This window comes from Arabidopsis lyrata (assembly GCF_000004255.2).
Source record: "Arabidopsis lyrata subsp. lyrata unplaced genomic scaffold ARALYscaffold_2, whole genome shotgun sequence".
Lineage (NCBI taxonomy): Eukaryota > Viridiplantae > Streptophyta > Magnoliopsida > Brassicales > Brassicaceae > Arabidopsis > Arabidopsis lyrata.
The window spans coordinates 2,060,133-2,077,882 of record NW_003302554.1 but is presented as its reverse complement, the minus strand read 5'-3'; the positions used below and the strand labels follow the sequence as shown (position 1 = coordinate 2,077,882).

The 17,750-nt window shown below is 31.5% G+C and overlaps 2 protein-coding genes across 2 annotated transcripts; one reads left to right on the top strand and one right to left on the bottom strand.

Annotated features, from left to right (window-relative positions):
• Positions 1-1,328: 1,328 nt before the first annotated feature.
• LOC9324122 (uncharacterized GPI-anchored protein At1g61900) lies at positions 1,329-4,234 on the bottom strand. The gene is made up of 8 exons (XM_021035676.1): positions 3,741-4,234; positions 3,279-3,398; positions 2,608-3,189; positions 2,287-2,532; positions 2,161-2,172; positions 1,917-2,060; positions 1,781-1,825; positions 1,329-1,690 (listed from the first exon to the last, which is right to left on the bottom strand). Exons 1-8 carry the CDS (start codon positions 3,808-3,810, stop codon positions 1,617-1,619), a joined length of 1,293 nt encoding a protein of 430 aa, XP_020891335.1. The 5' UTR covers positions 3,811-4,234; the 3' UTR covers positions 1,329-1,616.
• An 8,449-nt stretch (positions 4,235-12,683) lies between these two features.
• Positions 12,684-13,726, top strand: LOC9322566. Its single transcript, XM_021034057.1, has one exon. It carries the CDS (start codon positions 12,909-12,911, stop codon positions 13,524-13,526), a length of 618 nt encoding a protein of 205 aa, XP_020889716.1. The 5' UTR covers positions 12,684-12,908; the 3' UTR covers positions 13,527-13,726.
• The last annotated feature ends 4,024 nt before the right edge of the window (positions 13,727-17,750 follow it).

Genomic DNA, 17,750 nt, shown 5'->3' with positions numbered 1-17,750 from the left:
ATCAACCATCATTCGAGGCATTATAATCTCTTGATCACTAAAATGATCAATCTCATTCTGTAAACTGTTGATTTCATTCTTCTTTTCTTTAATATCAGAAATACGAAACATTTTTTCAATCCATAAGAGTAAAAAAAAAAAAAAAAAAAAACAAGTTTTAAGTTAATTAAATCCTAGTAACCGAGAATATAAGATAACCCAATAACTCATAAACAATTAACAAATACTTATATCAAATATATTGAAAGTTGTGGACCATAACATATAGTCTAGTGGTCCTGGTCGACATAAAAATCAATGCCATGCAGCCATCATCTACTTAAAGTTTGTAATATCTTACAAAGAACTTACGAATAACCGAACCAAACGGGACATGCATGGCAATTCCAATAAATATATATTTTGTTAGTACTAAAACCGCACCATATTTTTACTGTAGTTGTTCCGTACATATTTATAAAGAATTATAATATTGAATTGCTTTTTCTTATAACATTAACTTTTAAAATATTTTTTAAAATTGAAAGTAAATATCTAAAGAGAAAAACGGTAAATATTTAGTGGTGATTGATATATTTTTTTAAAGATGGCGAAGATACCAAATTTCTATAACAATTTGATCATATATTTTTTGTATAAGGTGCTAAAAACATATAATCACTATTGTGCTAACATATTAGACTATCCAGTTGCTAAAAATTATTGCACATAGACCCCAAATCTATATGTAAATGACATTTTAGTTTAAAAAGAACTTGTAAAAGTCATCCAAAATGTGAGAAGGTTAAAGGAGGAAGGATCACAATAATCATATACGTTAGTACACTAAGTTGGTAAGTCATGCTGGATGATTGAATGTAACATTGATCACAGCCTTATCACACTATTCTACACACAAAAAAAAATGTAACATTCATCACCATCCCAAAACTAATGGTGTGTCATGTGTGCATTGTGGTGCTTTCACATGCACTAGGATGAGTGATTGGTGGTTAGTGAGATAGGATGTGAGATCTATACAGTTTGGTCAAGGAGTACAATTTTACGGGTCCATCTTTGTTAAACCATCACCATCAATCTTTGGTAATCTATAAAGTGAAAGTAACCTATCCTATGAATTTTACACACAACATCTGAATTGTGGGTCTTGGAAGATGCTAAGAAACATGGATGCCTGTACTCGTATATCATTGCCTAGAAGACTACCATTTAAAATCGATTTCGTCACTTAGATATCGATAATGAAACAAAAAAAATGTGACAATAAAATGGTTGAGAGAAAAACAGCCTTCGAAATTTCTAAGCATCTAAACGGCTGGATAGACAAATTATTTAAGTAACACTTTTGAATTACGAAATCGACAGTCTATAAATAAATATATAATAAGCTTACATATAAACCCTACAATACCTTTTCTTTACATTAAAAAGGTTTTCAAGAATCATGAATCAATAAAAGATAAAAGACTTTCCGAAAACTTATAACTCAACAACTCAAACACTTGAACCGGTCATGTCAACATACGACTTCTGCAGCGACTATACCGGTTTGATCTACGCAAACACCTATTGACTAGTAAACCGGTAGAGAGAAGACTGGATCCGGTTTAGTTCTACTATAACAGAAGCATCACAAGAACCATAGACAAGACAGAGATCACCAAACGTGTCACTCCTTCATCGTAGAGACCTGAGAGATCAAAAGAGAATACACATATCGGATTTCGGAAGAACCGTTAAAAGTTCTTTTCGTGAAATATGTGAGATGGGAAAAACTTACGGGGTTGCGAGGAGGCAGCAGCCGGGAGAGCAGGAATTCTAACAGCTGAAAAAGAACCAAAAAGAAAAAGAATGAAAGTTAACAAAAAGAGAGTAAAATGTCAGAAATCAAGAAGATAAATACGATAACCACACACGTTTTTTACAAGCAGATGCTGAGGATTGAGAAGATGAAGGCCATGGAGCGGGAATGTTGTCGTTGAGGTCACAAGTAAAGCTTATTCCCGTGTCTTTATCAAATATCGCATCAGATGGTAAGCTTGGTAATAGACAGCCAGATTCTTTACACCAAAAAGAACAAAATATTCAAGTTAACAAAATGGTTTTCGGGTTTTCGTGATGATGAATATAGATATGAAAATCGAGGAAATTAATTTATACCTTGGTTTCCAACTGTTTGAATCCAACCATGATGCATCATCAAGCACGAAAAATAAACAGAACAGAGTTAGAGACATATCTTGAAAATTTAAGGAGGGACATAAAAAAAAAGTATAAAGTAGAAACCTTGAAGAGAGAAGTCCTTGAGACTTATATGACAAACGCTGAAGATATTCTTAGTGATGTTAAGTTTCTGTAGCTTTATGCCAAGGCTGGTCGCGCAATCTAAAGCTTGCAAATTGGTTATAAGTGTTTGCTTTTGCAAGTGAGACACATAACTTTCCATTGCACGGCAACAACCCGTGTGGTTACTCAACTCGTTGCTGCAGTTACCACCAATATGCCTCATGTGCGGAAAGACAAGAGGACAAACTGAAACCAATAGACACAAAAATGTGACATGTTTACCCAAAACGGAAAGTTAAATGTTACATCTATTGTTTTTACCTCTATTGATTTTGCAGTTTGCTAAGCCTCTGAGAGTTTCCTTAACCCGAGAAGGGTCAAGTTTAGTAGCAAGCCAGCGGTTTACTACGTTCTTGCAATCATTGATCCTATCTGAATTATCAGTTAAAGTTTCTGATGCTTTAAGAGATATATTCGTAGCAGCATCGAGTATCGCATTTTGGCAAGCCTCTTCGCAACATTCCTTCACAGGATCGATTTTTTCACAGGCCAGAAGAAGTTTCGCTGTATCCACCGTGCTTTCAAACTCATCGACATTGATAACAGGGCACGACGAAGAAGTGAGATTCGACGAGTGAATAGAACAGATCTTATTAAGCTGACCCGAAGCGCCTTTGCCTACCAAGATTTGCTCTAAATCCGAGAGACAGTGCTTAGACTGGGTTCTATTTAGCGCAAGCATACCGGTTTCTTTGCTCGCTTTCCCAAGGATTATCGTGAGTGTAGCATCTAGCTGAGGACAACACATCACATTTGCCAACAATGGAGCAAACACAGTCCAACAGTTGTGTGAAGTTGTCTGAATCAAACTCTCAGACGCACTGAAATTAAGCGAACAAAGCCCTGAAGATACCCGAAAAACTGATACCGATTAGTACACCAAAGGCAAATTACTAAAAGAGAAATGTGATCAAGTTAAAACAAGAACAAACCCGATAGTTTCGGCATGGTACTGTTTATGTATGGAACCATTGGAGAAGGGGCAATAAAGGGAAGAAATGGTTGAGGAGAAGTATCTGGTGATATCTCAGGTAAGAACTCCTCTGATGAACCTAAACCAATAAGATACCAAAATCATCAAACTTTTTCTATACAATTTTGGTCTCTGAAGAAAGAAACCTAATTCGTTAACTAAACCAAAACCCTAATCTAAGTAACCTAAACACCATGAAGCTTCTAAACCCCAGCTTAGTTCAACATTTCACTAGAAATTCGACTAATTTCTACATAAAGAAGATAAATTTACAATAACCCATCACAATAAACTAGTAAATTGTTCCAAAACAAGCGAAATCTCAACGAAAGAAACGAACTTTTCTATCAAACAGAAACAGAATTAGAAACAGAGAATTCCTTTTCCCTTTAAAACCCCCAAATTAAGGAAAAAAACTCACATAGAGACATCAGAAACATGGATTGAAGAATCACTAAGAAACCCATCTCAAATTCAGCTCCTCTCGTCATTTTCTTCTCCTTTCCTCAAACCCCCAAAAGAGAGAGAGACACAGACAGAGACAGAGGAAGATTAAGCACTGCTTTTATGGTCTCTTTCAAAAGCTTTGGACTTTGGACAAGTTAGGACTTTTTTTGAGATTCTGTCTTTTTCCCACTAGTAAAAGAAAGTCCGAGAAATCTAAGGATGAAGAAGAGAAAGGCGTTTCTTTGCGAGATTTTGGACACAAAAAAACTTGGTTGAGAAGAAGATAGACACAAAAACAAAAGGGAAACTCAGAAACAGCTGTCTTCGTCTTCACAGAGAAAGAGAGAGATAGAGAGGAGAGAGAGACCCCACGAGCAATGAACACAGTCTGTTGTGGAAGAAGAGAAGGGAAGAGAGAGCGCTTGAGAGCATTTATTACTCCTCCATTAAATTTCCCCCACCTTTTTCTCTCTCTCTCTCACTCTTTCCTCTATCGTGGAAATTAAACAAAACCAAAACCAGACCGGAACCGGAATCTTAACCGGGTTCTGATTTATCCAAATAAACCGAATGAGATATTTGGTTTGTTGGTATCCTACAATTTAGTTAATTACAAAATTGGAATCGATTATGTTAGAATCTTTATCTTTATATAATAAATCACAAGTCAATTCTAAAAAAACTGCAACCCTCTCCATCCGACACCTGTCCTAAGTCTCAATTTTTACACTTTTAGATTTCTAAAATTTCTAAACAATTAAACTTTTGCTATTCGACCCAAAAAAATAAAATAAATCTCCTTGCAACTGTTTCTCCTCTTCACAAGTCAATTCTAAAAAAACTGCAACCTTCTCCATCCGACACTTGTCCTAAGTCTCAATTTTTACACTTTCAGATTTCTAAAATTTCTAAACAATTAAACTTTTGCTATTCGACCAAAAAAAATAAAATAAATCTCCTTGCAACTGTTTCTCCTCTTTACCCCTCCCCCGTCTCAATATCTCCTCTATGCCTCTCTTCTTCAACAATAGAACAACAACATTATTTCATACAAAAACCTTACAAATCTCTTTCTTCCTTGCTATTTCCTACAACTTTTATCATGTAAAAATTTAATAAATTTGATTAAAGTTTTGCCCCGTACGGAGTACGGGAATAATACTAGTGTTTAATATTTTTGTAATTTGCTTGTTTTGTTTAGAGTATGTTTTTGTTGTTATTTTAGTCGGAGATGAAAACATAAAAATATCCCTAATCCATTTTTATCTAAAAATTGAGAATGTCGTAATTTTATAGGAATTTAAACTTTTGAGATGACACCAAATTATTTAGTTTTGTATTATAAGTTTTGTTTTGTTCCTTTTATCAATGTAAGTATAATTGTGTGTTATAAGTTTGGTTTTTTTCTTTTGTGATTGTTGTTTAGCCTATAATAAGTTGTACTGCTAAGTAAAATTCTCTAAAATAAGACAAATTGACCAACAAAAAAATAAAATTAAAACGGATCGAAAATTAATTTTATTGTAGCTAGAAGCTACTATAATTCAGCTGGATTGAATGTTCATCGTACCGAGAAATAAATAAACAGAACCAAACCGTTGGAGCTGTTATTATTAAGTCTGTGGTTTAAACCGGTCCAAAATTGAGAATATTGGATAGCATTTATAACTTCGCGACTTGGGGACATGAAAGATGTGTGATATAATAATAAGTAAGGCTATTATTGTGGTCGTATTTAATTCAACTAAATATGTTGTGACATTAGAAAAGTTTTTACTTTCTTGCCCATAATTTTCAATTCCTTGTCCATAATTTTATACTTTTTGGTCCATAATTTTAAAGCATGTAACAAGTATAATAAATCGATCGATTCTACGAAGTACAAAAGTGAATTAGTGAATGAATTGTGTTCGTATTAATTTCAGACGTTTTAGGATCTACTTGTATTATAATAGAGTTATGGGCAAAAGTCATACACGATTATTCTAAAGTTAATTTATTTCACAAGCTTAAGTAAAAAAAAAAATCAACTTTTTTAAGTGGGAAATTTTCTACAATAGGTCGTGTTACAGATAAAATAAGATAAACCCAAAATAATCGGTAAATTACAGTTGACCAAAAAACTGTAAATTAAATTTCATATTTATTAAATTTCATATAAATAATTAAATTTCATATGTATTTATTGAATTTTTTTACTTTCTGATAGTTTCGTCGTGCTAAAGAAATGGATCACTAATGGGCACGTGACTATGCTTAAGGCGTAGGCCGTAGGGTATGGCCACGTGAGCCCAGCGGAACCGTGCTTGCTGCTTTAGGAGATAAGATTAAAGAGGGATCCAGATCATAATGATGGACTATTAATGGGCTTACAAGGCCCACGTTCGAATAACGACGGTGATAATAAAAGAACCAATTTTCTTTCTTGTTTTTTTTTGTCACATCACCAAATTATTATCATCTTTAATTTTCTTTAGGGTTTTGACAAATCAGATAAATTCATTATCCCATACATGTTAACTGAAAAAAAAAACAAATTAAGTAAAAGATTTCATTTATTCAATTCATTATTATATTAATATATTAATGTAAATTTATACATCTTTAGATCTTCTACATTATTATTGTTATTCACCATTTCAATTTTATCATTCTCTTCCTCTTTACCGGTTGCTCTTCTAATTTTTAGTTTTTTTTTAGTTTTTTTTTTTTTTGTGTGTGGATATAGGACTAATATTAAAAATAATAACAATTTTGGAAAAATAGTAATAATAACAATAATTATGTATTAGTGATCTCATTATTCTATTAAATTAGATTGACTGGATTTCTTTTATCACAGTTGAGATTCTTATTCTTTTGGGGACATACATAGGTTGTGAGTGACCGAAGATCTTGTCATTCTTTTTCTGGCTTATAAAAATTAATTGTAACAGTCACATATGTTTTCGTTTCATCTTCATATTTCATGAGATATTTGAATTAAAAAGTATTAAAAAGTAGTATGTTCCAAAAACGTACTATTTGAGTATTTTCCAAATAAACCCTAAAATGAGCCGAAGAGCAACCATTTACTTTCATAATATCAAAAGAATTAAAAATCGAATTTAATCTTATGCTTTATGATAATCAACATAATGCTAAAAGGGGTCTCCATTCTTCTTAATGCTATAACAAAAAAAGAGTTTTTTTTTTTCCACTTGAATAGCAATAAAAAGGAGTATATGCGAAGATTCCAAATGTAAAATGTTGAGACACCAACGATTCAGACACTCGTAGACTTAGTGCTAGAATTCGTTCTGGTTTGGATTTTCGAAACATTTTTTTTATAGATCTTTTCTTGACAAAATAAAAAGCAAAATTTAAATCGATCAAACAAAAATATTTGGGGCTATGGTTGGCAGAGAAAACCCCAAAACCTAAAGAATCTGATAAAAAAATGTTCATATTTTTTTCAGATCCAATTCAAAACGACCAGTATACTAATGGACATGGCTAGTAAATGTGATGGATCATTGACCTAAATATTCTTGGGCCAGGGCCAGGTAGGTTTTAAGCTATGTTGTCAATCTGAGACACAGAAAATGGCAAATTACCGATCGGTCTCACGGGTTCCACCTTTGTTGGATGTCTTCTTTTCTTCCTTAAAGATGTCTTTTTCTTAATTCGTGGAGTACACTTTAGTCTTTATCAGAAAATCAAATTATTCATCTCTATTATTTATTTTGTATGTTTCTCATGCATACATACAATATGTGATCCCTAAGTTTGTTTGTTTTATGGTTGGCGAATGATCGATGGAATCTACAGATCCAATCTTGGCCGGCCTTACGGCTTTGCACATGGCCAAGCATTCTTGTTTTATACTTCTTGACAACCAATATTTTAGCCTACAAGATAGCAAAAAAATTTCATGGTATTCCAATCATTAAAAACTTCATTATGTAAACTAAATTAAAAGACTAGTCGACTAGAGTTTGACTTATTATTTTTTTTTGTGTTTTATGGGTTGCTATTAGAGATATTTTAAATAGGATTAGTTTGAGTTTCGATTAAAGATCTTCGATTGTCAAAGAGAAATAGCAATAAATGCTACGACTATCAAATGTTTAGAAATGAACCATGTTAGTGAAAATGGTAAAAGACGTAGCATATATATCACTAATTTTTATCATGAGTCTTCTTTAAATTTTAGTTTTGGAAAATTTAAATAAAGTAACTTGTCTACAAAGAAGCAGAGTCCTTTCGCATCGCAAGAGCCAGAGAATCGATTATCAATTCTCAACCGCCCTTTATAGATCTAGGTTCGCGATCCACTAGTTTAGACCTTTCGATTTGTCAAGTTGATGGCTCTTGGACAGACTCAGCCACCTTAAGCGGCATTGGGTGGATTCTCAGATCGTCAAATTTCTAATCTTGGACTCAAGTGTCTCCGAAAATGTTTATCCCCACTTCACACAGAATTTGAAGCACTTCTTTGGGCAATGCGCTCCCTCAAGTCATTATCCATCTTTAATGTTGCTTTTGAGACATATTGCAAAGAGTTGACTCAGCTTTTGGACACTCCAGATGAGTGGTCCGCTTTTACTTCGGAGTTAGAAGATTTAATGTCTTAAAATGTTTTTTCCCTCGTTTTCCTTAGATTTTATTCCACGTTTAAACAATGTCTCTGCCGATTGTCTTGATAAGAAGGCAAGAGCACGTGATTCTATTTTTTTCCATGTAAGTTCCTCAACACCGGATTGGTTTTCTCTCGAAGAAAACTGCCGGTTTCTAGCTTAAATGGATGTTTTTATTTTGGTGTAAAAAAAAAAATTAACTAAACTCGTCTTAAAAATAATAAAAGGTGTAATCATTAAAGGAATCATTCATACATTGAACTAAAATAGTGGGATTAGTGAGCTTTATTTGGCCATCTAAACTAAGCTAACATTGTAAATTAATAAAGGATTCGCGCGTAAAGTACTTTAATATCATACTACGGTGTTTCTTTGTTCGCACTTAATATAGTTAGACATTAAAGTTCATGAGAAAAAATGAATATATATATATTCAGTTATGTTTGCAGGTCACTCGTGATGGTATACTAATAATAACATGAAAACAAAATTCATATAGAATCCCTTATCTTTTCTAGGCCACTAGAAATTATTTATAGAAGGTGGTGTCTTTTTATTAGTTGCACCCACTTTGTGATTTAAAATGACGACTATTAATGAATAAAGCAATACAAGGTAGAGAGACTAGGATATATCCCTATGCTTTTCTTTTTTTCTTTCAAAAGTAATATGTTATTTGATCAAATCATTACATAAGAGCTGATTTTGTTAAGTACATAAAATATTAAATACTGTAGTTATAATAATAATAACAAAAATTCAACAAGTGAATTTTTATTTATAGATAAAATATCATAGCAATTTTAAAATGAGTTAATTATATCATTATAGAATTGCATATTCTAAAAATGAAAAATTATATGTCCATTTAAAATCTAATAAAATTTATTATAATATTTACATTATTTTGAAAATTATTTTTATCTAAATTTTTTGCTACATACTCTTTTTTGTATTTTTACTATTTAAACCTTGATCTATAACTTTTAGTCTGATCTAATTGATACATTTGATTTTGATTTGTTTGATATGCACCGCTTGATACACTTCTCCTTTCTAAGCGTAAGAGTATTTACTATTGAATCATATGCACTTATACGCTGTATTTGTTAAATTTTTTTTAATATAACTACAATCTATAACAAATATCAATACAACTATGAACTATGAGGAGAAGTTTATCAATCAAGAAAAAAAAAAAAACTATGAGGAGAGAAAAATATACTACTACCTCCGTTTCGTTTTAGTTGTCGTTTAAGGTTTTCTCACACAAATTAAGAAAAATATTAAATTTTCTGTTTTACCCTTTATTAATATATTTTATAAAAAAATTCATTGGCCGAAACATTAAAACAGTAAGGATAAAACTGAAGTTTTCACCAAATATTTGCATCGAAAACCTACAAAGACAACTATTATGAAACAAAATTTTAACTTTGAAACGACGAGTAAAACGAAACGGAAGGAGTATATAAATATAAAATAATAATGCCATAATTTCCCTTGATGTGGTGGGCCATATCATTGTGGGACATTGAGTGATAACAACACACTGACCGTTTCATTTCATCTCACAAAAAGACAAGTATACACTGACACCAAAAAAATCACATTAAAATGTAGTCCCTTATATAACAAAAGATAAAAATATATATATAAGAAAATTAAAAATTAAGATACATTGACAAATTGAATAATGTAAACTGAATCGTTGCACACATGTAAATAGATGGTTGTTCTTCGGTTTATGTAAGTGAGTAAGATTTGTAGTTTAATCGTTTGTGTTAATATTATTGTGTTGCTATTCGAACTTATTATAAATTTATAATATATAAATATATATATATTGTGGGTGTAAATATATAAATATATATATAAATTTATGCATATTCTTAGATATAAATATATAATATATATATATATATTGTGGGTGTAAATATATAAATATATATATATAAATTTATGCATATTCTTAGATATAAATATAATATATATATATATATATATATATATATATATATATATTGTGGGTGTAAGTTTGTAAGTTGTAACTGCTACATTTACTAAAACCTGTCTGATACTCTTGTAGTCTTGTTTCTCATTCTCAGCCGTTCAATGTGACCCATCTTTTTGTACAGAGTACGTCGCAGAATTTTACAAGTGGACACTCTTGCTTTTGTTATTCAATAATTCCATTAATACAAACTCAAATGGCTTATTCACTTTTAATTAACTACTATTTCACTAAATACTGATTCATGATTGAGTGACAATAATGTAAATTAATGTTTGTGATATTGTAATCTCATATAATCTGCTAATGCCAAATCATTCAACATATAGTTTGTTTAGTTGGCTTTAATCCTAGAATCCTATATACTCTCTTTTACTATTTTATTCTCTTTCGCCATAACGGACCAATGTATATGTTGCAATGAGTCATGTTTGAACCAATCTCGTAATCTCTAAAATTTCCTAAAAGCTCACATTCTTTTTGTAGATTATAAATGCAATCACATATGAGAAATAATGCGAATGTGAAACTAGTTTAGACAATTGATAAAAGAAACAAATATTTATCAAAAAAAAAAAAAACAACAACAAAAAACATTCTTTTTAGAATCTACTTAAGATAGTCTGGTTATACATAATATTGATTTTTTTTTAGTTAGCATACACAATTACTTGTTTTTTCTAACCAAAACTGTTCTCATTTTTTTCCCCAATTTGGCAAGTTGATAATTACACTATTTTCTAGAAACTTTGTAGTGACAAACATTGAAACACGGGCCGACGTGAGCCCGTTATGTGGTTCACCATAATTTCTCAGATTTTTTTTTCTTGACAAAGTTAATTTCTTAGAATTCCCCAATAATTTTGTGTGATCTTTAAACAGATACGTGTGAATTTTCTCGCTGGAATCTATCGCTAGTGACATGCAAACGATTACGAAGAGAGCCTTATATAGGGTTTATGAGTAATGACAAGATCATTCATAATATCCACAAAATTAAGACAAGAATTAAGATGCCGAAAATATCAAAATATAATAGCTAATCGTGCTTGTGTTTGTGTTTATTTTTGACAAATTCCCGTTAACTCATCGGCGTTTTTATTGCGTTATGAAAGGTCCTTCACCTTCTTATCAAAGTGACATAGTCACTTAGATTCCTCTTTTGATTTGACCAAAATATAAAACAGATGGTCGATATGAAAATTCGTTTTCTTAGTATAAGATGACCGAATATTAAGGACATTTATTGAACAAAGTATTCCTCCCACGAATTTTTTAATATCAGAAAATAACTACAAATTTAAAATGCTCAACTTCACATTTACATTAGTTTTATTATGTTGGAGATACAATCCAAGTCCCACATCGGAAGTTTGATGGGACAATTAATAATATATAAAGGGTTATGGCCAATCCACTAATTGTCAATTGGTTTTTAGTTAGAAGCTCAAAATTAGCCCAAATTTAACATAGTATCAGAGCCCAAGGTTCAAATTCTGGTGGACCTAGAAAAGTGGATACGGACATACCTCAAACCCGAGTAATGGGGGCCCGAGAAAGGGGCTTATTATCGGTCCGAGTGAGGGATCGAGGAGGTGTGTTAAGATCCATGTGGTCCTTGGATTGAAGGTGAGATTGTTGGAGATACAATCCAAGTCCCACATCGGAAGTTTGATGGGACAATTAATAATATATAAAGGGTTATGGCCAATCCACTAATTGCCAATTGGTTTTTAGTTAGAAACCCAAAATTAGTCCAAATTTAACATATTACACTTGATTTCAAATCAATACTAAAATATTTATTCTTTAAGTTTGTGAATGCTACAATTTGAATTTCCTGAAATAAATAAATATTTAGACCAACTCTTTTTTTTTTTAAGGTCGTTTTATAATTTCAATTTAATTTTGGATAAGAAAATTAAAATATAATAGATTTCATTTGCCCCTAATAGCAATCCACGTAAAACATATTAGAATTTCAAATTATTTCATTTTGTATCTAACGTTTCTATTCATTTGTTTTAAAATTTACAAATGTTAGAAAAGACACTTACATATATAGTATTCGAGTTAATTAGAATAAATCCTTGCCATCAAAAAAAAAAAAACATTGCATTCTAACTTGATTTATCTTTTTTTAATTTAACTGGATGTGGCTATAAGATCATCCAAGAATATAAATGTTTTTTTTTTTGTCAATCAAGAATATAAATGTTTTTTTTGGGAAAAAGACGAAATTTTGGGTTCTTAAACTCAATAATAAATGTAGGGATCCATTTGTAAGAAATTGATATGTTGGTACCAATATAAGAATTTTTATTTTCTTTATTGTATCACATTCTTTTGTACTCTTCTCTTCAGAGATGCTATATATACTCCTCCATTTCCCTCGGTGTGAACCTTATAGCAAAATCTCTAATAATTAATGGTAACATTTTATGGTCATTTAATTGAATTATTAATCAGTGATTAGTTTAGAGATTAAAGAAGAGGGTGAAGTTGTTGCATGGCAAAAGGCCGAAACCCGACGACGATGAACCGGAGCGATCGATACCTTGGAAGTTACAGTTACGGTGACAGTCATGGTAACTCCGTCACCGACGAATTAGAGCTCGCTGAGGAAGACATCTGGTCACCGGCCGTCATTCACGACACTTCCGAGACAGACGAATCATACGGCGCGTGGAACTTACGCGCTACCTTGGGAAAAAACGGACGCGTGGGAGGATTGTCGATGGCTTTCGAGGGCGCTTTGGCCGCGCCGCCGTCGTCGTCGCCGATGCTAGTGCAGAAGTTCCACGGCGGAGGAGGTGAGGGAGAAGAAGTCCGGCGAAAATTGGCGTCGTCGGCGCCGGTAAACGTACCGGACTGGAGTAAGATATACCGAGTGGACTCGGTTGAGTCAATACACGAGTTAGACGTTGATGATGAAGAGGATGAGGAATCCGGGATGATGCCGCCGCACGAGTACCTTGCTAAGAGTCAAGCACGGCGGAGCAGGAAGATCCGAGGTGGAGGCGGTGGTGGCGCGTCGGTGTTTGAAGGCGTCGGAAGGACTCTCAAAGGCAGAGAACTAAGGCGCGTCCGCGACGCGATTTGGAGCCAAACAGGCTTCTACGGCTAAGTATAATTAATAAATAAAACATTTTATATTTCAATTAAAATTACTTGTTTTTGCCAGTATAGAAGTAATTTTGTGATTATGCAATTTTTTTATTATGAACGAGGCCAAAATTTCAAGTTCCTCGTATGTTGTTGTTCTGTTCTGTCTATATGTATATTTTAAGTAAGAAATAATTTTGTCTTATGTTAATTATTAATTAGTTTAATTAGCTAAGAGTTATAAATTATCAGTGCAACATGAGTTTTCAGATTTTTTTTAAAAAACTCAAGATACTGTCTAATTTATTATTTAATTAATACAACATCATTTTTCAATTTAAACTCAAGTAATTTATCTTTCTAACTAATAAAGTACTCTATACAATGTTTTAGTTGAGTTTATCGAATCTCTTTTATTGAAAATGTAAATATAATACTTTTTAAAACAAAAAAATAATTAGTAGAAAGCAACATATAGTAATAAGACCATTTAAACTAAAGTAATCAGTACTTTTATTTCCATAATTTAATTTCTATGATTAATAAAGATTAGATGCTGTCATCAAATGTTTTAAATATTTAGAAGTTAGAACGGTTCATACTTCATTGGTCAGGTTAATCTAATGTGTAAATGTTAAATTATTAATGTGCTTTTAGAATTAATTAATTTAGGTAATTGATATCATGTGAAAGGGAAGTTGTATAATAACAAAAATAGTCCAAAGAATCCACTTCAAAGTGGGCACTCAGGAGCAAGACAGTATTTTTCGTTTTGTTTTGTCTTTTTATCAGCAAAAACCATGATGGTGAATCAATGGCGTAGTACTACTAAATTTTCATGGATCTCTAGTTAACTAATTATAAATCTTAGTTTTTATCTAGACGAATTATTATCTAAATCGCGGTAAAAGATAACAGTAAATCAAATAAAAAAACTGAAAATATCGTTTTTGGTTTGGTAGTTCTTATTGTTTTCGATAACTCTTAAAGCAATAAACCCTTTATATACCACAAGAATATAGTTACCAAATGGAAGATTAACCAATTAAAGGAATGAGTCATGGGTGGAACTAGGCCTGGGCATTCGGGTACCCGTTCGGGTTCGGTTCTTTTTTTTCGGGTATCGGGTCTATTCGGGTAGGGGGTCAAGACCCATTCGGATATTCTAAAAATTTGGTTCGGGTTCGGTTCGGGTTCGGGTTCGGTTCGGGTATTTTAATAAAAATACAAAATACCCGAAAATAACCAAAAATACCCAAAATATTTTCGGGTTCGGGTCGGGTTCGGGTTTTTAACTCATATATACCCAAATCTAACCGAAATACCCGATTTCTCAAAAATACATTGGTTACTCTTTATCTAAATATAACCAAAAATATCTAAAAATACTAAAATTACCCAAAAGAAAACTACATCATTAGTTACTTTTTAACCAAATATATCCAAATGTATCCGAATTACTCAAAAATACCTAATATATTCGGATTTATGATTGTAATTTTAGGTATTTCGGGTATTATAAATATAAATATAACTAATATTTTTAGGTGTATATTTGTATTCGGGTACATTCGGGTATTGGATTCGGTTCGGGTTCGGTTCGGGTTTTTTTCGGGTAGGAGGTTAGGACCCATTCGGGTATTTTTAAAAATCGGGTTCGGGTTCGGTTCGGGTATTTTTCGGGTTTTTCGGTTCGGGTATTCGGTTCCGGGTATTTTGCCCAGGCCTAGGTGGAACACAGTTTTGCATTGTAAATGATCCTCATGCAGACTAATTGATTTTGTTTACTAAAGCCCACAACTGCAAACAAAATATCACTCCGCCTCTCTTCACATTCATAACCTTTAAAGTCACATGTCACCTCTATCCTGAAACTTATAGTTTCCACATAAAAAAATAAAAAATGCTGACAAAACTGTATTATGCTCTTAGAACACAAAATAGGTAAAAACAATTCATGATCATATATTAATGGAAAAAGATCCATAAATACAGAATCGGACAATTGTGTTTCATTCATTTGTGTATATTTGACTAATTTTCCTTAAACATTGTAGTGAGATGCATATATAACTTAATAGCAATATATATATGGTTTGATTATGACAAGACAACCAACATATTAGGAATATTCCAATCATCCCTACAATAGAAAAATGATCTAAAACTCAATAGCCACTACGTATAAATGATTTTTTTATGTTCCAATAAGAATATCAAAAAAAAAACAAATCTTGAATTCTTGTTATGGACTAGCAGAAGAAGAAAATTATTTTGTCCAAATATTTGTAACTTACTCACATACACAACAAATCGACCCAACACCACTTTGACTTAATGAGTTACATATGCAATGTAAAGTGGATATTTATGCTTATATACACTGCACATTACGTGTATAAGTGTAGGTCGATGCCCCAAAACCATATCATACTTACTCCTACAACGTGGTTTTGTTTATCATAAGTTTCAAGTGACTCCTAAATTAATTAATTAATCATTGTGTAGTTGATTATGGTCTCTCCTTAAAGCCTATAGTTTCGATGCTTAATCTTTATAGATTCAAGACTTACCGATCATAATATATGTGAAATGCATCAATTGTTTCTTTTAATGTATATTCGAACTATAATTAAAAAAAAAAAAACTCATTTCTTCTTCTAAACAATATTTTTTAGAAATTCGAAATGAACTATAAAAACTCATGATCATTTCTTCTTCTAAATATTTTTAAAATAAAAATGAACTACGGTTATCAAATCGTATATCGATACCTAATAATGTATAAATGTGGAAGGCAATGGAGTAATGGGTATAAGAGTGATCAAAGAGAGTGACAGAAGTTTGGAGAGTGTTGTGTCAAAGCATATAATAGAGGCAAATTTGTCAAAAATGTTTTGGGGTCTCTTTGGTCCCTTTGCCTTTTTCAAAAAAGTTTTTTTGAACTTTTACCAAAAAAAAAAAAAAAGTCCCTTTGAAAATGAATATATAGAGTTCTCTTCATTCTCTCATGTCTCTTCCTAAGCTCTATTCACCGTTCATTTTTTTTTTTCTAATAATAATGTAGAATCTTTAATTTTTTTTGCCGACATGTTTCTGGTAAAAATATAGTGTTTAGAAAAGAAAACTGATTAGATGAACCTTTTTTCTTGACAAGTGTTAGGACTAAAAAAGGTACCATATTTCTATCAGCAGCCATTAAGTAATAATTTCAATTTTCAGTTTTCCTTATGTTACACTTTTAATTTTGAATCTATTATATATATATATATATATATAATTATTTATTTAGCATGCATTTGAATATCTGATAATATAGTTTTATATTTTTTAATTTCAACTTTGGCGAAGAAACAGAGATCTCCAAAAGTGAAACTACTTGAATCAAGAAAAAAACAAAACGGTCTAGATGTACTCTTATTGTAAATAATGGATTAAAATTAGGTTCATCAATTCACTACATTACTTGCATTGTTAAGCAATAAATAGTATTGTACATTTTTATAGTCAAATATTTTAGTGTTTGATATGATTCTTCATAATATATAACAATTTACACGTTCATTGACTTGATGCTTTATAGTTATCGATTCTCGAAGAACTATAGTTACTTTTTAATTTTCAATCGCTTGAAAAATCAGGGAATATCTATTTGTTTATCTACTTAATCTGCATCTTGTTAGGAAAAATGTATTCTCAACATTCATTATACATCCATATTAAAAAAATAAGGGAGACTCACAAAAATGCCCCTTTTTCAATACCCCTTTTCAAAAATGCCCCCTTTGTATGTTCATTTTTAAAAATACCCCTTTTATGTACAAAATGACTAAATTACCCTTCTTTTAATAAAAGATATCATAAATATATAAGGAAATATAACAAAATTAGGTCCACAAAATACAAAATATTTTTTGGCGGGAAAAGTGATCCCCCAATTTTTCCCGCCAAAACACTTGTAAAAATTTGTAAAACCTTTAAAATACCTTGTAAAATTTTCCCGTAAAATTTTTTCCCGCCAAAAAATTTTCCCGCCAAAAAATTTTTTTTGCGGGAAAAGTGATTCCGCAATTTTTTTGGCGTTAAATTTTTGGCGGGAAAAATTTTCCCGCCAAAAATTTACAAGGTATTTTAAAGGTTTTTTACAAGGTATTTATAAGGTTTTACAATGTATTTTAAAAGGTTTTACAACGTATTTACAAGGTATTTATAAGATATTATAGGATTTTACAAGCTATTTTATAAG

Excerpts from the sequence above, each read along its gene's own strand:
- LOC9324122 (XM_021035676.1), bottom strand. The coding sequence starts at position 3,810 with ATGACGAGAGGAGCTGAATTTGAGATGGGTTTCTTAGTGATTCTTCAA. Across the intron at positions 3,399-3,740 it reads CATGTTTCTGATGTCTCTAT|GTTCATCAGAGGAGTTCTTA; the intron begins GTGAGTTTTTTT and ends TTATTGGTTTAG. Across the intron at positions 2,533-2,607 it reads AAACTGCAAAATCAATAGAG|TTTGTCCTCTTGTCTTTCCG; the intron begins GTAAAAACAATA and ends TATTGGTTTCAG.
- LOC9322566 (XM_021034057.1), top strand. The coding sequence starts at position 12,909 with ATGGCAAAAGGCCGAAACCCGACGACGATGAACCGGAGCGATCGATAC.